The 22,365-nt window shown below is 38.0% G+C and overlaps 1 protein-coding gene and 1 pseudogene across 7 annotated transcripts in view; both read right to left on the bottom strand.

Moving 5' to 3' along the window:
• Window positions 1-22,365, bottom strand: part of AGTPBP1 (ATP/GTP binding carboxypeptidase 1) — a 160,041-nt gene that overhangs the window by 127,198 nt on the left and 10,478 nt on the right. For 6 of the 7 annotated variants that reach the window (XM_053205195.1, XM_027048187.2, XM_027048186.2 and 3 more), the window contains exon 2: window positions 9,119-9,183. The exons of the other annotated variant lie outside the window; for it this stretch is intronic. In XM_053205195.1, the coding sequence (XP_053061170.1) occupies window positions 9,119-9,150 (32 nt within the window). In that variant the 5' untranslated portion in view covers window positions 9,151-9,183. The remainder of the gene's footprint in view (window positions 1-9,118; window positions 9,184-22,365) is intronic. 7 annotated transcript variants of the gene reach the window in all.
• LOC106978583 (annexin A2-like) lies at window positions 14,747-19,568 on the bottom strand (annotated as a pseudogene).

Below are 22,365 nucleotides of genomic sequence, written 5' to 3'. Positions count from 1 at the left end.
TCCCAAAAATAAATAAACGTTGAAAAAAAAAATTTTTTTTTTAAATAAAAAGGCTCTTTGACTGGCATGTGGAGACTCAAAGAACAATCCCTCCCCTATTTACTTGCCTCAGCCCCTCCTGCATTTTCAATGTCTTTGCTCCTTCAATTACTTGTAGTACATCATCTCCCTCTCTCCCTTTCAACTGGATCATACCCCCCTGGCACACGAATCTCCTGCAGGAGCTCCCACTAGCTGCCACAGCATTTCCGTTACTCCTTGAAGGAGATGTCTGTGCTTGCTCTCTCCATTTTCTCACATACTGTTCACTTTTCAAGCTTGCCTTCTGCACCTCGAGATCTCCCAACCTCCTGTGGTCACTTCCTTCCTCGTTACACTCAGTCTCTCAGCACTATCAGATAGCTCCCTCTTCCTTCACCTCCTTCTTTGGGCTTCAATGACCCCACTCTCTCCTCATGTTCTTCCTGTCACCACCTCTCTGAGATCTCGTGATTGGCTCCTCCTCCTGTGACACATCTCTACATGCTAAAGACCCCACACAGCTCTATCCCCAGCTCTCTACTCTTCACTCTCTCCACTCTTCAACCAGTGTGGTCTCATCTAATCCCACCACTGTTAATTATGATCTAAATGCTGCCTGGCTCCTACACTCAACTCCAGCCTCACCCTGATAGCTTACCCAACCTAGCAAGCCCAATATAAAACCACCCATTCTTCCTCTCAACCTATTCTTCTTCCAATCTTAATGCTCCCAAACTCACGTGAAACCATCAGTTGCTCAAGACAAAAATCTGGGCTCCCTTCCCCACACACCAACCCAATAACAGCTCCATCTCTGAAACATCTCAACTTCATCCACTTGTCTCCCTATCTACCATTACTACCCAAGTCTAAGCAATCATTCTCTCTCGCTTAGAAATCAGAGCCTCATAACTAGTCTGCTTTCATTCTTGCTTGCCAATAATCCATTTTCACAGTACTTTTTTTATCTTTTTGTTTTGAAATAATTATAAACACGCACAGAAAGTTGAAAAAATAGTAGAGTGGTCCCTTCCATCTTTCGCCTAGTTTCCCCAATAGTTACATTTACATGAACTACAGGGCAACAGCAAAAACCAGGAAGTTCACATTGGTTACTTATACAGTTCTAGGCCACTTTATCACATATGTAGATTTATAGAACCACTAATATAATCAAGTTGCTGTCCAGCTAAAACCCCTTCAATGGCTTCCCTTCAGCCGTTAGGCCAAATCTTATTTACTTATCACAACATACTAGACTTTATATCATTTGGCTTCTGTCTACCTCCCCAACTTGACTTCTCACAATGTTCCCCTCACACACTGGGATCCAGTTGCAGTGGATTTCTATCAGTTCTTTGAATACGACATGTTTTTCCCCAACCTCAAGGTCTTTGTATTTGCTGTCTTCTCGATCTGGAGGGAGGTTTCTCCCAGCTCTATTTAGAGCTGGCTCCTTCTCATTTCAGGCTACAGCCCAACCATGGGACCATTTCCTCACCAGCCCCTCCACTTCCAATATTAAAGTGTACCTACAGAGAATTTATCACAATCTGTAATTACGTAAGCTCCACAAAGGTAGAGATCTTGCATGTCACCCAGTATTTCAAACACTGACTGGTATAGCATAGGCAATACACATCTAGAAACATATTATAAACAATATATGTTTTTTCAGATTAACTGTGCCCAATGCTTTGAATTGGGAAGTACTTCAACTGAAAAGGTATCTGAAGTTTGAAAAATACACATTAAGCACACATTTGAAAATATACCTAATATACCATTTAAAATAACGCAACACGGGGCACCTGGGTGGCTCAGTCAGTTGAGTGCCCAATTTCCACTCAGGTCATGATCTCACAGCTCGTAAGTTCAAGCCCCACGTAAGGCTCTGTGCTGACAGCTTAGAGCCTGGAGCCTGCTTCAGATTCTGTGTCTCCCTCTCTCTCTGCCTCTCCCCTACTTGCTCTCTTTCTCAAAAATAAATAAACATTAAAAATATTTTTTAATTAAAAAAAAAGAACACCACAAATCCACAAAACCCATGTATGTGTATGTATCATATATATGTGTATATACTATATGTAATGTATACATACTTATATCATTAAAGACTGAACTCAGGAACACATAAGAGAATCTAGCTATCTTTCATTAAGCCACACATTAAAGATATTTGCAAAAATGTAATAAAAAATGCCAGTCTTCTATCTTTTTGAAAATATAGTTATTTCTAAAACAAAATGTTATATTATTATACAATTGGTTTATTATCATTTTAAAATGAATAGTTTTAATTTCTCAGTTTTAATGTATAATACCATAAATATCAATAGATAAAATAACTCACATCAACAAAAACTTTTTGGAGTTTTCATCAATTTAAGAGCACTAAAAGGTTCTAAGCTAAAAAATTTAAGAACCACTCCTCTAGGCTTATCTTGCACATTTTGTGCTCCTGACCTAGAATCAGCCCTTTCTCCAAAGAGCCCTGGTTCTTTCTGGTGAGAAATGGTACTAAGACACCACAGTCTGCAAACTAGGGAGCAAATACATCTTTAAAAACAGTTCCATAACCCAGATTTAAGAGAAATTTGCATTAAGGAAACCAAAATTCTGAAATTTAATAACTGAGTGTTTCTTAAATTTTCTCCATATTATTTTTCTCTTAAAGGTCATCTCTGTATTTTTCAGTAGCTAATAAAACATCTACTATTCAAAAAATTCATGAACATACAAAACACACTAAGTGTAACACACATTCTGTTCTATTCCAAATTAAAAATTTATCAGTAACTCTTAAAATTTTTAAATTACACCACTGTATAAAAAGAAAAAAGACAAAAAAAAACCTTTCATCGGAGTGATTCCATTCTGAGAATCATGCTCTTTCAAATGGATGGATGGATGAATTTTTGGAAGGGAAGCAAATAATTGAGAACACTGGCAAATCAATTTCCCTTTCTATTCCTATTTTTCTCATCTACAGAATGAAAACTGAACAAAATACTTTAAGCCACCCCAATTTAGCTCTAAGAACGTAAAGCTGCAGACACTAATATTGAAGGAATCACCGGGTGAACACCAGAGGGCAGCTCTACCTTCTGAATAATTTTCAGACTTTGGAAAATCTGAGGGTGGTGATAAGCTATACAACTATTCAATGGACAATCTGAACTACACTGAGAAAAATTTTAAACAACAAGGCTCAGAAAAGAATGTTATCTTCCCTGCCTTACCCTATTCTTAGACGAATCAAAATGAGGCTCAGACCAAATTTCAGAGATTCAACTTATAATTGTTAATTATTATGTAGTGAAAAATCATGTAATTGGAAATATGAACAATATGAAACACATCAAGTTAACCTCCAAATGGACATTTTTTTAGGGTTTTTTTGTCCTTTTTTTTTTTCTTTTTTTTGAGAGAAAGAGGGAGGGAGAGACAAAGAGAGGGAGAGAAAATTTCAAGCAGTCTCCACACTATCAGTGCAGAGCCTGGGGCAGGGCTCAAACCCACAAACCATGAGATCTTGACCTGAGGCAAAATCAAGAGTCAGATGCGCTTAACCGACTGAGCCACCCAGGCACCCCTCAAATGGATATTTTTTTTTTTAATTTTTTTTCAATGTTTTTTATTTATTTTTGGGACAGAGAGAGACAGAGCATGAACGGGGGAGGGGCAGAGAGAGAGGGAGACACAGAATCGGAAACAGGCTCCAGGCTCCGAGCCATCAGCCCAGAGCCTGATGCGGGGCTCGAACTCACGGACCGCGAGATCATGACCTGGCTGAAGTCGGACGCTTAACCGACTGCACCACCCAGGCGCCCCTCAAATGGATATTTTAAAAATAATATCATTCAAATATCTGTTTCACAGTGGTCACCTACTGCTTTGATATTTGGGTTTACTCTCAGAGCTATTTTTCTAAAAGCATAAATTTTCTTGGATATTACAAAAGTCCCAATGATGTACAGATATTAATCTGCAACAAATTATTTCCCAAGTGCAAGGGCTATAGAACCTACCTTCATATTATAAATAAATGTTATTATCTTTTTCACCTTAAAATGTAGATAATAAAGATGTCCGTGTAACACAGGTAAAAATATCTCACAGCAAAAAAAAAAAAAAAAAATACTAAAGTTTTAGACTTAAACATGAATCACAGAAATTAAGTTTTAATTTCAAACAATACAGTTTCATTTCTAAAATGCACATTATCTTTCAGAAATGTCTGTTCCTCATTTATAGGTCTTTTTTACCTGTCTTTTATTACTTTTGCTTTGTTTACATTTTTACTGTTTCTCTCCAAATACTGAACACAAAACTTTATTTTCTTCCATCATAAATCAAAGGACAATGAAAAACAGAAATTTCATTATCATTCTTCGGTAGAAATAGTTAAGTATTTAAAGATGTATGTTTGGAAAACAGTATTATTCTAACTGGAAAGGACAGTAACTATTTCTCTGACTACTTATTAGAATTAAATGCAATAAAGTCTTCTCTAACAATAAATTCTAGTTCAATACTACCAAGTGACTTGTTAAAGACAACCAAAAAAATCTTGTTAATAAAATTGCAAACTGCCTAAATTTATACTAGGATCAGCAATAATTAGTCAAGTTTTCCTTGAAATTCCTTCACCAAAGTTAATAACATGCTAATGATTTTCTATTCATTATTCATTATTTTTTATAACTTCTCTGGTAACGTTCCACTGGGATTTTAGGTACACGTTTATGGCTAACTGCTTTGCCCTGGTATCTGTCCTATCTTTCAGAATAACAAGTTTCAGTCAGGTGTGAGCCACCCTGGTAAGCCACACTTCTCATTTTTAGCTTAATGTACAAGTTAGTATAGGCTAGATCACAGGCTCTCAGTTTTGTTTTAGTGTTGTTGTTTTTTTTTATTGTCTCATGATATCTTTATATTCAAAAATTACTGGGGACCCCCAAAGAGGTGTTATTTTCAAGGGAAACAGAAATCATCTGACAAACAACCTGAAAGACCAGGACACATCAATACAATAAAAACTACAAAACACTGCAAAAAATATTAAAGAAGATCATAAAAAAGGAATATGCTGTCCTCAAGGGTAAGAAGACTCAATGTTGTCAAAATATCAATTCTCCCCCGTGGGGCGCCTGGGTGGCTCAGTCAGTTAAGCGTCCAACTCTTGATCTCGGCTCAGGTGACAATCTCACAGTTCTGGGATCCACGCTGGACTGGACGTGGAGCCTGCTTAAGATTCTCTCTCTCCCTCTTCCTCTGCCCCTCCCCCACTCGCTCGCAGGTACTCTCTCTCAAAAAAAAAAAAAAAAAAAAAAAGAGAGATATCAATTCTCCCCAAACTGATCTATAGAATCAAGGCAATCCAATAAAAATCCCAGCAGGCTATTGTGTAGAAATTATAAAACTGATGCTAAATTCACATGAAAATACAAAGAAACCTAAAATACACCAAACTTTGGAAATAAAAGAACAAAGTTGGTGAACCAACACTAATTATGAGACTCATAAAGCCACCAAGGCAGAGAGGTATCAACACCAAGATAAACATCTAAATCAGTGGAATGAAACAGAGTCCAAATATAGATCAACACATACATGACAACTAATTTTTGACAAAGATACAAATTGTTGATTGAGAGGATTTTGCAGGTATAAACAGACCAAACTTACCAAACTGTACTCTCTATGTACAGTTTGTTGCACACTGATTGTATGTCAATGAATTTGTTTACAAATTATAGGTGGCCTTAGTAAGTACTCTTGGGTAAGACAGAAACTACACAGAAATGGATGGAGCGTATGAAAGGAGATGTAGATTGCATTTACAGACCATTTCAAATTTTTTTGGCTTTTAAGGGAATCATATATATTGGGTAGTGACAGAAGAGCAGAGTCTAAATACTGGGAAGCCCAGATCTTGTTTAAATAGTAATGAATGAAGAAGTTAAACATTCAAGACAGAAGAACAAATGATTAAAAGACCCTGAGAAGGAAAGAGGGAGGTGAAATCAATAACACAGGTGTATTAGTCTTTGACAATAAAAGAGACACATTCTCTGCTGCAGTAAGTAACAAGAGCGTAGGCAGAGGATGGGATCAAATAAAGGGGAATATGGAAAATTTTGGTGCCAGAAATATGAGGATAATAGATTTTATTATCTCTGTGATATCATAAGGGGAGGCCATTTGTTAAGGATATGTATTTGAGATGTCTGAGGATTTCAAAGGTTTAAAAGGTGAAAGAAAGTATAAAATAATCATTACAAAAGTTGAGAAAATGAACTTTCCAGAGAACCACAGTCACAAGATTGCTGGGCTCAGTTCAGGCCGATGATCAGTAATTTTTAGTGATATCTGCCAAGTTAGTTCATCCTCCAATGTCATTTAGCTACTCAACAACAGTTTATCCAGATAAAGGACTCTGTCAGATGGGTGTGATGGAAAATAAAAAACGAGGTAAAGCCATTTCAGATATTTTCAAGAGTGTAATGATAGACAATGGATTCTACACTGGGTAAGAAAGGAGGAGGTGAATGAGAAAAAATAGAAGTCAACAGATTAGCACTCTCGGTAAGGGAGAACTCTTGTAATACAGACACTGGAGCAAGTGAGCTAGAGAGATAAAAGATTAGAGCAAGGGAAAAGAAGGATTTGACCCTTTTCTATCTATCTCAATTTATCTTACTGAATTCAGGTTTTTTTAAGTTTATTTATTTATTGTGAGGTAGAGACAGAGAGCACAAGCAGGTAAGGGCAGAGAGAAGGAGAGACAGAATCCCAAGCAGGCTCCATGCCATCAGTGCAAAGCCCAATGCAGGCCTTGAACCCATGAACAATGAGATCATGACCCACACCAGGATCAAGAGTCAGACACTTAGTCGACTGAACCACCCAGGTGCCCCTGCATACAGTTTTCTTCACAGAGCAGTATAACAAGTATTACTAGAAACTATAATTTCTCTTAGATGAAGGCCATTTGCAATGATCCCGATTTAGTTCACCTAAAACAGCAGCAAAAATAACAATAAATATCCAGTAAAATCTATTTCAGGAGAAAAAAATGAAAACTAACACTAAGAGCCAGAAGTTGTCAAACTATAACTTCATATTCTTATGAACAACAAGCTAGTAATTCTAGATACTTTAGCTAATCAACAGAAATAGCATAACTTGTTCCACCTAATCCCAAAAAGAAGACTGGTGCTCCTTTTTAAAACAGTCAGTACTTAATTCCTTTATTATAGAAATTACAGAAATACTTGAACAATGAAATTTGTTACAATGTATCACATAGTTAATACCTGGAAAACCTAACAATTTAAGGAATAAATCTTTTTTTTTTTTAATTTTTTTTTTTAACGTTGATTTATTTTTGAGACAGAGAGAGACAGAGCATGAACGGGGGAGGGTCAGAGAGAGAGGGAGACACAGAATCTGAAACAGGCTCCAGGCTCTGAGCGGTCAGCACAGAACCCGACACGGGGCTCAAACTCACAGACCGTAAGATCATGACCTGAGCCAAAGTCAGACGCTTAACCGACCAAGCCACCCAGGCGCCCCAGGAATAAATCTTATCTAAATAAACTGTGTGGGGCACCTGGGTGACTCGGTGTGTTGTGTCTGACTTCAGTTCAGGTTATGATCTTGCATTTCATGAGTTCGAGCTCCACATTAGGCTCTGTGCTGACAGCTCAGAGCCCAGAGCCTGCTTCGGATTCTGTGTCTCCTTCTCTCTCTGCCCGTCCCTTGTTCATGCTTTGTCTGTCTCCCTCTCTCCCTCCCTCTCTCTCTTTCTCTCTCAAAAATAAATGAACATTAAAAAAAATTTTAGGGGCTCCTGGGCAGTTGAGCATCCAACTTCAGCTCAAGATTGATGGGATCAAGCTCCACGTTGGGCTCTGTGCTGACAGCTCAGAGCCTGGAGCCTACTTCAGATTCTGTGTCTCCCTCTCTCTCTGTTCCTCCCCCACTCACACTCTGTTTCTCAACAATAAATAAGTAATTTTCTTTTAATTTTAAATAAACTGTGTATATACTTCTCATTAGAAAACAGAGTAAACCATACTTGTAAATGCAAACTTGTAGTAAATGTAACATACAACACTGCTACAAAGCAAAAAAACTCTATTATCAATATTAATAAGTTGTCATTTACTGAGCCTGCTAGACGCTATTTAATCTTTGCAACTTCACAGTGATAGCATTATTATTACACCCATTTTATAGACACTTAAGAGGGCTAAGTAATCTAGCTAAAAAAATTCCAAATTAGAATCAATGAGTTTGACTTTTAATGAAAGAGTCCACAGTAAAACCTTGCTAAGGACAATTTCTTGGTACATTCGAGCTTTAGTCGATACGATGCTTTAACTCAGGGGTAAAATTTTCCTGGAAAGGGCCGGACACTGTGGACCAGTCTCTGTCATGATTACTCAACTCTGTCACTCTAGAGCAAAAGTGTCCAGACAATATATAAATGAAGGAGCACAGCTTGTTACAATGAAACTTTATTTATGTACACAGAAATTTCAATTTCATATAAACTTCCTGTGTCATAAATATTCTTCCCCCCCCCCCCAACCATTTAGAAATGTTAAAAACTATTCTTCGGGTGCCTGGGTGATTCAGTCAGTTAAGTGCATCTGACTCTTGATTTTAGCTCAGGTCATGATCTCACAGTTCATGGGATTGAGCCCCAAGTCAGGCTTCCCACTGAAAGCACAGAACCTGCTTGGGATTCTCTCCCCCGCCCCCTCTCTCTGCCCCTCCCCCACTCTGTTTCTCTCTCTTTCTCTCTCTCTCTCTCTCAAAATAAATAAACTTAAAAAAAAAAAAACTATTCTTAGCTCATAAGCTATACAAAAACAAGAGGTAGACCAAATTTGGCCCATGGGTCATAGTTTGCTGACTCTTATTTTTAACTGAAAAGTTAAACATTAATAAATATTAATTTAAAAATATAAATACAACATACAATCATTTAAACATAAATAATATTTTCAAGTAAGGAGTTTCAAATAACCATTGGAGTATTATTTCCATAACTGATACATATTGGTATTTAGAAGTACAGTACCTCTTCTCTGATACCACTTTTAACTTGCTCATCTTGAGTTACTTCATTTCATCATTGCAGATAATCTAAAAGAAAAAACGTTAATGATTTTAAACACATGATTGTTTCTAAATATTAGGTGACATAAAAGCCAGACAACTGAAAGTTTTTATTGTAAAGATAACAAGATAACACAAGAAACCAAAGAAGAATGTTTTGAGTTTTATGTGCTTCTGGCAAGCTACTTCAATGTGCAAAAATGTGTGACTAGTATAAGACCTAAAACCAGCCAGTAAAAGGTTATCAAAATCCTGGTGCTACAAAAATGCAAAAACCTAACATAATAATCTAATATCTAGTGTTAACATTTCTTTTGAGACCGTTCAAATTATCTTTCCTGTTCTTAAAGTCCTCCTTAAAATACTCAAACCAACCACAGCAATGTACTTACTTGTCCACCATTCACACTGTGGTCAAATACTGTTAAATGTGTACCATTATTTCTATGAGAGAGCACTTTTTAACAACAAATTGTGTACACAGTAAAAACCATCTATAATATCTCATTCAATATACGTAATGCGTATTTTCCTTCAACAAAGTTTTATCATTAGAAAGTGTACATTATACATTTTAAAGCTTTAAGTCTTGGCTTGCAGAATCTTTACAACTTTTCGTATTTCTTTTGCAACTATTCACCCTCCAAAAAAGAAAAAAAAAAAAAACAACCCTGGACATTTTTAAATTTTATATATAAATGCTTACTGAGGCAGAATTTTGTGGCATCACTAGAAAGTTTAAAAATTACTGCCAATTCAACAAGTTTCTCACTATTTATGCAATATATAGTAATGCCATTTAGTTAAAGGGAAGGAAACATGCAAAAGAACATAACAGATTTAGAAGATACAGGTATTCTGGATGTTTTTCTTCAATTAACAAAGAACTTTCAACTTCAATAAAACACATGATTTTTTTTCAATTTTTTCATTAATTCAATTATAAAAGAGAAAACATGTATTTAGGATTATGTATAAAAATTACATAATTGTTTTTAAGGTTACTAGAAATTTTAAATTGCTATTCTTTTAATTGACTTAAAAAAAAACCCTACCAATTGAAAGTAACTTTTTCCAATTTCCAAATTAATTAAGAATCAAAAATCCAAAGGAGGAAAAAAATCCTATGTAATTTCAAAAGCACTAATGCTGCCATAAACATAAAGTTAAAGTAAGTTACTTCTACTTGTTGGGTGGTAGGGTGCTCTCTAAAAAAGTGCATTAATAGCACATCTCATGAAAAGTTCACTGCGAATCTCATTAGAACTGATAAAGTTGGGGGGCACCTGGGTGGCTCAGTCGGTTGAGTGTCCGACTTCAGCTCAGGTCACAATCTCATGGTTTGTGAGTTCGAGCCCTGCGCCGGGCTCTTTGCTGATGGCTCAGAGCCTGGAGCCTGCTTCAGATTCTGTGTCTCCCTCTCTCTCTGCCCCTCCCCCACTTGTGCTCTGTCTCTCTGTCTCTCAAAAATAAATAAATGTAAAAAAATAAAAAATAAAAGAACTGATAAAGTTGGATAGGTTAATGTTGGGCACTTACATCACAGCCAATTCTATTTCAACAGTTAAGAAATGATTCAAATTTCCAATTCACAATAAAATAATAGTCGAACAACAGGCATTCCTATCCTCTCCCTCCTAGGACTGAATTAAAGTAGACAGCAGCAATAAAGAGAAATTAAGTTATGTTGAAGCCCCACAGTGCCAAAAAGGAAACAAAAGTTGGGGATGGGAGGTAGGTGCCTTGTCCAGAAGAACTCAGAACACTTGGAACCCAGGGACTAGAAGATGCCAAGTAAAACAGAAAGAGACTGCTTGGCAGCTAACTAAAACCTTGTAATCCCAACTTCTTACCTCCTCCATACCTCATACCTCACCATTGTGGGAAATGTTCAACAGCTAGTCACAGAACTCCTGACAAATAATCTTCACTGAAGAAACTGACAACCTCAAAGAATTCTGCTTTCTGGGACTAAACAGATCCCCAGGAAAAAGGCCAGCTCTCAATCCCATCATCCTAGAGCTAAGCCATTATGGTCACTTTTTATAGCCTAAGGCCAGAGTGTCCCCAGAGAACTTGGGAACTTTCTGTTTTGAAAGTCTGTGTCCGTTGCAGTATCACGTACTAAAAAGAGGCACCTAGAGAAGTGCTGCATTTCACCAAGTTTGTGGCTTTGCCAACCAAGTGTGACCAAGCAAGAAAGGGGCAGAGAAATCGAGAATGTATAACAAGGGCATAATGATAAAAACTGACCGTGAAGTTTAGGTATAATCTACTCATTCCTCTTTATGGGGTCATTCTCATCACCATAAAATCATGTTATTTCCGAGTCTTGAAGGGAAAAACAACCTCTCTTGTTCCCACTTCCTCAATCCTCAATCAAATCTCATTTAGTTGTTTACACACATTGCCAACCAGTACTCTCTTCCCATCCTCTCCTAAACACACTCCAGCCAGATTCTCCCCATCCCACTTGTCTGTGTCAGTGACCTCCATGTCCCTAAATCCAACTGTCAACTCTCAGTCTTCATCTTATTTGTCCTATCAGCAGCATTTGATAGAACTGGTCACTCCTTTTTCTTGGAAATACTTTCCTCATTTGGCCATACTTTCTAAGCTTCCCTCACTGGATGCCCCAGGCTCATTTCTTTCTCATCTGTTTCTAACTCCAGTCTCTTCCTTGGTGACCTCATCCAGTCTCATGACTACTCAACATCTCCACTTGGATCTCTAATAATATCAAAACTCAACATATCCAAAACTGATCTCCTGACCCGCTCTCCCCTACCAAGTATGCCCTCACCTAAGCTTTTCCAACTGTAAAGACAATTCTCTCTCCAGTTCTCAGTACAAGGCCTTAACTTCCTCCTTGGCTCCTATCTTACATCCCACATCCAATGCATCAGCAAGTTCTGATAATTCTACTTTCAAAATACATCCAGAATCTGATCACTCCACCATAGCTACTACAATGGTCAAGCAAACCATCCTCATTAGTTTCCCTTCTACCTCTGGCCTCCTACAGTCTATTCTCAACACAACATCCTGACTGATCCTATTAAACCCTTGGGGAAATAAAAGGGGGGGGGGGGAACCTTAGGTAAATCTTGTCACCACTCTGCTCGATGTCCTGCAACGCTGCCCATTTCGGTGGCACTAAGCGCCCTAGGTGAATACCCCCAGCCGTTCCCCTCCCTGACTTCATCTCCTACCTACAATTCTCCTCACTCATACTGCTCTAGACACACTGTCTGTGCCTCCTTGCTTTCTTCCCACTCTTACCTTAATGCCTTTGCCCAAGCTGTTTCCTCTATCCAAAATGTTCTCCTGCCAGATAGTCTAATGACCAAACAACTCCCAAACTTCTTTTGCTTGAGTATCACCTTTTCAATAAAGTCTAAATTTCAACCATCCTATTTAATTTTGTAAACCAGATCCAGACCCCAGCATACCCACTGTCCCTTGCCTGAATCTACTCTCTCTTCTTCTGGAGCACTTACCACCTTCTAACACTGGATGATTCACAAATTACTGAACACTTGTAAGACTGTACTATGCAGTAACTGATAATATATGAACATGCATCAAAACAACTTTCAAGGGAACAGTTTAGTTTTATAAACTTACAAATGTTCAACAGATACCCCATTAAACCATATATATCAATCCTGTAATCAAATTCATCCCAGACCCTTACCAGTTTATCACTACTGATGACTACAAAGGCAACCACAGTAGGTACCTTCATTTTCTTGAGGTTCTGAGGAAAAAGTGATAGCAACCCACAGTCCTTGGTATGCCCACATAAGAAATCACACGGTCTAATATCTAATATCACACTGGCCAATATTTTACTCATTTAATCACCTTGTAAACTAGACAATTTACTTAACTCTGTGTATTGCTTACTATCTATATTTCCCTGCTGGAATTAAAGCTCCATATAGACAAAAATCTGTTTTGCTTAGTAAATGCCTCCCAAGTATCTAGAAGAGAGCCAGCACACTGCAGGTGCTAAATAAGGATACTTAATATTTTGTCTTCCTATCTAGAAACAAAGGTCTGTCTTGAAGAACAATGTTGACATCTATACTGACAATGTCCCATGGATAGCTGGCTTCATCTGAAGATTTGTCACTCTTGTTTAAAAAAAAAACAAAAGCTGACTTCATGACACAGTGTTTTCTTCACAAAGAGGTGCTAGTGTCAAAAACTCTGGCAGGTGAGAGGAAAAAGTTGCTTGAAACTACAAAAAATGATTAACTTTATTAAACAAAAACCTGTTCACTTGAAAATATTTATGGGTGCCTGGGTGGCTGAGTCGGTTGAGCGTGTGACTTCAGCTCAGGTCGTGATCTCATGGTCCGTGGGTTCGAGCCCCGCATTGGGCTCTGTGCTGACAGCTCAGAGCCTGGAGCCTGCTTTGGATTGTGTGTCTCCCTCTCTCTCTGCCCCTCCCCCGCTCAGTCTGTCTGTCTCTCTCTCTCTCTCTCTCCCCCTCCCTCCCTCTCTCTCTTGAAAAATAAACATTAAAAAAAATTTTAAAGAAAAAATAAAAACCAATGTTTAAAGAACTATGTTACAACCTGAACAAGGAGTATATGAGTCTCCTGTTACATCCAGAAGTGCAGTGACTTAGTGCATGAGGAGTTCTCAACAGGGTGTCAGCGCTGAAAGGTGAAGTGCAGAGCACTTTCACACAGTAGGCTATGTGCTTGGAGAAAAAAGGCTGCCTACTGAAACCAGCCAACTTAGCAAACACTTGGTATCACGTGAAACAAGTGAATGACTTTGCAAGACCTTAGAGAAAATGTTTTGACTTCAAGTGACAAGATTATTGGGGAAAAAATCAGGTGACAAACAAAAATCATAAAACTGCTCCTACTGCTGCTTGGGTTTGAGAGTGAAAAAGGGTATCTGTAAATCTCAAGTCTTGCCGACCTAGAAGAACAAAATTGAAAAGCAAAATTAAACAGGATTTCCTCCTTATTTTCCAACAAGTGTAAGACTGAATGAGGAACCCTTCCTCTGAATCTACTGCTCAGGCTGAGAACTTGACTTTGAGGAAGAAGAATTTCATATGTTATGGTCTAATTACACACTCAAGATGAGACTTCCTGATCTGTCCCTAAAAGAGTTCTCAGTATCTACAAACGAGTAGTATTCTGAAAATCTTAGGAAAGTAATGAACATTTCGCTGTAGGCTTTCAACCTCTCATGCAAGAAAGATTTTGTTTTTTAATAGCATCAAGAGCCAGGAAGAAATAATCTGATGTTGGTTGAAATGAAATCTGTGAATGGTTATTTCAAGTTCAACATAGAAAGCAAAAACAAGTTTCATGAGAGATAAACTTCATTCTTTTGGCTTCAAAAAATAACAATTTTATTGTATAAAGCCTTTTCATAAAAAATCAACACATATAATCATTCATAACTTCTGAACCTATATTCACTCAAGTGAGTGAGTGGAAAAAAAAGTTTGTTTTTTTCAAATTCTTATATAAATTGTATATTAGGCTCTATTTTCGTTAATATTATTTTGACCTATGGTTTTTAGTAGCTTTGCTATTTGACACTGTTAATGTTCACATTGTATTTTTTTTTTTTAGTTTGTTTTTTCTTTGAATGTTCACATTGTAAACAACGTTAATTAGAATCAACTTAAAGTGGTACCGGCAAAAAGACAGAAAACCAGACCAACAGAATAGACCTTAAAGTCTAGAAATAAATGCACACATCTCTGGCCAACTGATTTTTGGCAAGGTTACCAAGTCCACTCAGTGAAGAAAGAATATGAGCACCCCTCAGAGATATTGCGGGTTCAGTTCCAGACTGCTGTAATGAAGCGAGTATCATAATAAGGCAAGTCAAATAAAAATTGTTTGGTTTCCCAGCACATATAAAAGCCTTGTCTACACTATACTGTAGTCAATTAAGTGTGCAAAGCACAATATCTAAAAAAAAAAATGTGCATACTTTAATTAAAAGGTACTTCATTGCTAAAAAGTGCTAACCATCATGTAAGTTTTCAGCAAGTCAGAATCGCTGACTGCAGATCACCATAATAAATATAATAATGAAAAAGTGTGAAATAATGTGAGAATTACCAAAATGTGACACAAAGTGAGCAAATGCGTTGGAAAAATGGTGCCAACAGGCTTGTTAGATACAGCATTGCCACAAACCTTCAATTTATAAAAAACAGTATCTGTAAAATGCAATAAAGCAAAGCACAAGAAAGTGAGGTATGTCTGTAGTCCCTTCTATGCTGGGACAGCGTGACTTCCACATGCAAAAGAATGAAGTTGGTACTCAAACCGTATTATAAAAATTAACTCAAAATGGATCAGTGACCCCAATATAAGTGCTAAAACTTTCAGTAGAAAACACGGAGGCAAATCTACAGGACCTGGAATTGGCAAGAGATTCTCCACTGCAGCAACAAAAGCACAACCAACAAAAGAAAAAAAAGATAAGATGGACTTCAAAATAAAGCTTTTTGTGCATCAAAGGACACTATCAAGAAAGTGAAAAGCAAACACAGAATGGGAGAAAATATTTGCATTTATATATCTGATAAGAGTTTTGTAGCCAAATATATATACAACTTCTCCAACTCAACAACCAAAAGAGAACTCAATTTAAAAATGAGCAAAGGACTTGAGGGGCGCCTGGCTGGCTCAGTCAGTAAAGCATGCAACCTTAGGACTTGAACAGACATTTCTTCAAAGAAAATATTCAAATGACCAATAGGCACATGAAAAGATGTTCAACATCATTAGTCATTAGAGAAATGCAAATCAAAATCACAGTATTACTTCATACCAACTAGGATGTCTATAATTTAAAAAACAGTAAATAGGGGTTGAAAATGTGGATAAACTAAAACCCTCATTTGTGGCTGGTGGGAATGTAAAATGGTGCAACCACGTAGAAAACAGTTTGGCAGTTCTTCAAGCTAAATGTAAAATACCATATGACCCAGCAACTCTACTCCTGAGTACACACCCAAGAACTGAAAACAGTGACTTGAAAAGATAATTGTCATTAATGTTCATAGAAGCATTATTCACAATAGCCAAAAGTAGAAAAAATCCAGGTGTCCACTAACAGATGAAGGGACAACATGTGGTGGATACACACAATGGAATATTATTCAGCTTTTTATAAAAAGGAATGAGGTTCTTGTATATGCTATAACATGAACCTTGAAAATATTATGTAAAGTGAAATAAGCTAGAAACAAAGCAACAAAAATCATATGCCCCCACCTATATGAAATACCTAGAATTGACAAATTCATAGAATATAAAATAGATTTTAGAAGTCAGCAGGGGTTGGAGACAAGAGGATGTAGGGAGTCATAGTCTAATAATTAAAAAGTGTCTGTCTGCAGTGACAAAAAATTTCAGAAATAGTGGTGATGGCCGTACAACTTTGTGAATGCAATTAATGCCATTGAATCAAAAGCTAAAAAATGGTTACACAGGCTAATTTTATATTAGATATGTTTTACCACAACAAAAAAATACAAAACATTAATTTACATTATTTATTTAAATTAGGTCTATCCTATCTTTTAAAAAAATGAATTCATTTTAAGTCAGTTAAACAGAAATGTATGATCTTTACCACATGAGGTTTTAAAAATCATGAAAAGGAAGAAAGATTAGTTTCCAGAATGGTAAGGTAATTTTAACTACCTATTTGCTTTTCACATAAGGTTAATTAAAGTCTTTTTTGTATGCTTTAAATAAAGAAAAATAAAACTACTTTTGTATACATCATATACCACAAGGCATAATTTATTAATGTCTTGTGTAGTAAAAATTTGTAGTAAGACTCCTTAGGCCTACTTGTATAAAGTAAAAAAATAAAGTGGGAAATTTAAGGAAAGGAAAACCTGTTTTTCCTACCTGCATTACTAACTCACATTAGAGTTCATACTGTTTGTGGGGATGGAGAGCCACACAAAAGAGCAGACTAATTAAATAGCCACAATAAACAGATGTGCAGAAAAATACTCTCTTTCAAAAGAGCATTAGCAGTCATTACTGAGGTACTATTATATAGACTTAAAATTTCAATTACACCCCGCCAACTCTGAGCCTCATAAGGCCCCGAAGGCCTACTGTCCTGCCATGTGCAATCCCATCCAGCAAGAAGGGCTCTCCACCCAGCTAGTTCCACCATCAGCTGAACCAGCTGCACCCCACTCAGTCCTCAAGCTGTCAGTGCCTTGCCCTGCCAGCCCTCAGAATTATTCGAACAAATTAATCACATCCTCCCATGAGGGCAGTCCTTTTGTTATTTCATCCATTTGTTACTACAAAGCCTGCCTCCCATGGCCACTGTGACTGGTTCACTCTACTCCCAAATGCAACTTCCATGAGGCATGTAGTATCCTCCTCTCCCAGGTTGTGAGTATTTGACGAATAAACTGTTGTTAATAGCATCTGGTCAAAGTCAGGCAGTAGCCATCTCATACCATTTAAGACATAAGATCCCTCCTTCACCAATGAATTGATCAGAACAATTATCAAAACTAATTATCACAGCTGCTAACACAGATGTTCTAATTTTTATGGAGGAATTTCCTGAGACCTGAAAATTATCTCGTGGACCCTTTGGGGTATAGAGAAAGACCAGTAGACAGGACTGGTGCAGCCATAACAGGTCTTGGCCCAGTGTGGTTCTACAGCTAGTTAAGTACAGCAGGACATTCCTGATCACCATAGCCTCCTGACCACCACAGTTTCCTGATTTTATTCATTCTTTTTTTATAAAGTAAAACTTCAGTTTACTCATCTGTTTATCACACAGTACATGAGTACACGAGGTAAAGTGTTTCACATTACATATTCCTCTTCCAACTCCTTGGAATGTTCACTTCTTTGGTTAAAAGGAGAGACTAGACATGAGGGGCAGGCAATGCTTACATAACTGAAATAAAGTTGAGGAGGGGGCAAGGGCGCCTACGTGGCTCAGTCAGTTGAGCATTCGACATCAGCTGAGATCATGATCTCACAGTTTGTGGGTTCAAGCACCGCACCGGGCTCCGTGCTGTCAGAGCCCGCTTCGGATCCTCTGTCCCCCCTTCTCTCCACCTCTCCCCCACTCGCACTCTCTCTCAAAAAATAAATACTTAAAAAAAAATTGAGGAGGAGCAATGCTAACATCACCCTGGCAGGGATGGGCACAAGGGGACTGTTAGTCACAGCTATTTTCTAGAACTGTTAGCTGGAAACAAAGGAGCACCATTCCTGGACGCTCTTGCTGTCATGGGCCTCAGTCAGCCCCACCACACAGGTACAGCAGCACTTTTGGGTAGTTGCCTTTGGTGCCTCACTGGATGCAGCAGTACAAGGACTCGCCACACTTTCTCTTGGATTCAGACCTAATTTTCAACATGTCCACTGAGAGAGACCATGACTCTAATCAGGACTTTACTGGGGCACCTGCCTGGCTCAGTCAGTACAGCATGCGACTTCTGATCTCAGGGTCCTGAGTTCGAGCCCCACAGTGGGTGCAGAGATTACTTTAAAAATTTAAGATTTAATCAGGACTTTATCACGAGTCCTTCTGCCCTTCCTGGAGTCATATAATCAGCAAAATATAGGGGCTTGTTCTGAATGCACTGCCCCGGCTTCGGGAAAGCATTTTCCAGATCTCCTTTGACCTCCTTCTTGATGCTGTCCAGCGTGTCATACTTTCTGGATGTGTCACACACTTCACTTGTTTTGATGCTGATCCACTTGGGCACATCAGTTCCTTTCCTCTTCACTCCAGCGTCATAGAGATCCCAGGCACCTTGGTCAATCAATCAGTTCATAACCAATGACAGAGCCATCCCCTGCTCTTCTACCCTTTGCGAGGGCAACCATCAGCTTGCAGAAGTCACCAGATGTGTCAGAAACAATAACCTCCAGATCAATCTTGTACATTTCCTCATAGACTGTATTAATTTTCTGAAGCTCCTAGTTGGTCCTTGAGCAGACGATCTCAATGAGGGAGTCCTCATGAGTCCCCAGGCCCTTCATGGAGGATTTCAGCACAGAAGCATCATACTGAACAGGTGTTTGCAACAGGCCCCAAAACACGGTCTCCAGGCTGACTTCAGTGCTGATACAAGTTCTCTTTTGGTCCTTCTCTGGTGGGGAAGGCAACATCCTGTTTCTGTTCATTGTTGAGGCTGGTCAAAATGGTTGACAATGGTGACTTCATCCACACCTTTGGTCTTGATAGCTGTTTCAATGTTCAGAGCATCACACTCACTATCAAAATTGGTATATGCAAAATTGGCATCACCAACCAGCATGAACTTGGGGGTGGGAGTTTTCACCCTCCAAGCTGAGCTTGCAGAGAATGTCGTGAACAGCAGACATTCTGAAAGAAGCTAGGCCAGACGCCGAGAGCCGCAAGTATCCCCAGTTGTGGAGTCAACAGTATCCTGATTTTACAATATCAGTGTCGTTCTAGGAATGAAGATCTGAAAGCAATTTCACAACTAGACAGGTCTCTTAATCATAAAAGAGACAATATCTCCCTTGGTCTCTCAGTTTTGTGTAGAGGTTTTGGGAGCTGTTCCTTAAAGCTCAACCTAGAATCTCTTTCTTTAAATCTCCGAACAATTCTGTAAACCAATTAAAACCCGTGCCAGGTATTGATTTATTGCCCCTCATCTCTAAATTCACCATTTTGCCTGCTCTGTGAAAACGGATGTGTGCCCTTAAAATACTAATTTCTTTGCCAGCTGGCAAGACATTAAGCTTTGTCAAGAGGGCACTGGAAAGACATTGCAGAGGAAAAGGATTTTGATTCCTGGCTTCGGGGTGTTCACTTGGCTGCAGCAGCCAAGGCTTCTCTGGGACCCATTCCTGCAACAAGGATGGTTTGTACAGCACCAGGTTCCTATAGCACATGCAGCCTCTCCAACAGGGATCTAAGCTGCTCTGTAGCAGAGGGCCTCCGGTGAGACATCTCCCCATGAACAGCTTTCCCTGGCACCCTACAAGGTGAACATGCAGCAAATTCCACTAGTGTCACACCACACCTACTTGCCTTGACCTTACCTTTTTCAACAAGTCTTCAGTGGGGAAGAGGGGCCCACTCTATCTCAGCCTTGGGGGCAGTAACCAGCTATCCCACTCTTCTTTAGAGTTATCTTTACTTCTTGCTGACAAATCCCTCAATCAATTCTCCAATCCCTGTTATAGTCAATAATTTTTTATATTAATCTTTCCCTGTTAAATTACTGTGTGGTTTCTATTTCCTGATTGGACCCAGACTGATATATCCCAGCAAACTACTTAGTACTCTAACATAAATAAACCTTCTCTGCCTAAGGTGTCTAGAGTGAATTTTGTTCTCTGAAATTCAAACTTCAATTTTCTTTTTCAAAAAGACTTTTGTGAGGAAAAATCGTACAATCAGAGATTAGAAAAATCTATGACCTCATTTTTTAATTAGCAAGTGATACTAATTAATCATAGAGTTTTAAGTATTAATTCTGATAATTGTATTCCTAGATCAGCCTATTAAATACTTTAACTGTAAAATTAACTCCATCTTAGAGTACTATCATTCTTGTTATGCTTAACTACTGTTTAAAAAGTTAGTCTACAATGAGATACCACTTCTCACCCACTAGCATGGCTATAATAGTTTTTAAAAAATACAGACAACAACAAGCATTAGCAAGGATGTGAAAAACTGGAATCCTTATACATTGTTGATAGGAATTTAAAACGGTACAGCTGCTTTGAAAACAATCTAACAGTTCCTCAAAACGTTAAACAAAAAGAAACCATGTGACCCAACTATTCCATTTCTAAGTATATACTCAAAGAAACGAGAATTTATACCCACACAAAAATTTGTACACAAATGTTCCTAACAGCATTATTCATAACCAAAAAGTGGAAATAACCCAAATGTCCACCAACCAATGAATGGATAAATGAAATGTGGTATAGCTATATAGAATATTATTCAATGATAAAAAGAAACAAAGGACTGATATATGCTACATAAATGAACCTTGAAAATATATTAAATAAAAGGAAGCCAGTCATGAAAGACGACATCATTGTATGATTCCATTTATATGAAATATCCAGAATAGGTAAATCTGTACAGAGAGTAGATTAATGCTTATCTAGGACTAGAAGAGAATGGGGTGGGGCTGGGGGAGGAGACACACTAAAAGGATGTGGGACTTCTTTTTGGGGCAATAAAAATGTTTGAAAATTCACTGTGGTGATGGCTACACAACTCTGTGAATATACTAAAGGGCACTGAATTGCGTATTTTAAAGGGAAAATTGTATGGTATGTGAGTTATATCTCAATAAAGCTGTTAAAAAAAAAAGTCACTGCAGGAACTTTCTAATTCAATCCATCCTTAAATTAGGGTTAAGGGCTTAACACTCTCTGTAGTTCAGTGCCTGATTCCCACAATAGAATATAATATCCCTTTTACACAAAAGCAAAACTACTGACCCATCTGGGTCTTTAGGGAGAAAAAAAACACAATCCTGCTATGCTGCACATAAGAAAAAAATCCGCAGTATACATTTCCCAAAATGGCGGGGGGGGGGGGGGGAGTGTCTGTATACGTTGACTTTTATATATATTTAAAGGTGGCTTGAACTTGAATTAAATGTGGGCATATGGCCTTGGAGGAAAAACCACATAAGCAAAATCAACTCACTCAACCCAGCCCACACATAAGAAAAAAACAAGCAATTTTACATACTCTAGCTCAAGAAAAGTATTGGATTTTCTGATTTGTTTGTGTTTTAGATTCTCCTGATCTTTTGCTCTCAACTAGAGCTAGTTCCAGAGCCCAAGAAACCAAAACTGAAGGCCTCAGGTTCCACTGGCTTAAGCTTAAAATCAAACCTATCAGCCAAGTCAGTAAGTGTGCATAAACACACTTCATACATGTAAGCCTGTCCTAATTTCCATTCCGCAAACAAGCCATAAAAGAAATTCTGGCACACGCCCCAAAGTTAAGGTTATATTTTCTAAATATATATACTTCGCAAACATACATGGTTTTTAATGTATTTCAAATCAAACTGCTAAAAAATGCAAAGAAACATACACTATTCACATGAAATCTTTTAAAAACAGTCTGAGGAAATATGATTCCTTTTCACTTGCATTGTTTAAACAACCTGGTTCTATTCCTATTCAACCAGAACAA

The sequence above is a fragment of the Acinonyx jubatus genome, chromosome D4 (genome assembly GCF_027475565.1).
Source record: "Acinonyx jubatus isolate Ajub_Pintada_27869175 chromosome D4, VMU_Ajub_asm_v1.0, whole genome shotgun sequence".
Lineage (NCBI taxonomy): Eukaryota > Metazoa > Chordata > Mammalia > Carnivora > Felidae > Acinonyx > Acinonyx jubatus.
This window is presented reverse-complemented; position numbering and strand designations above follow the sequence as displayed.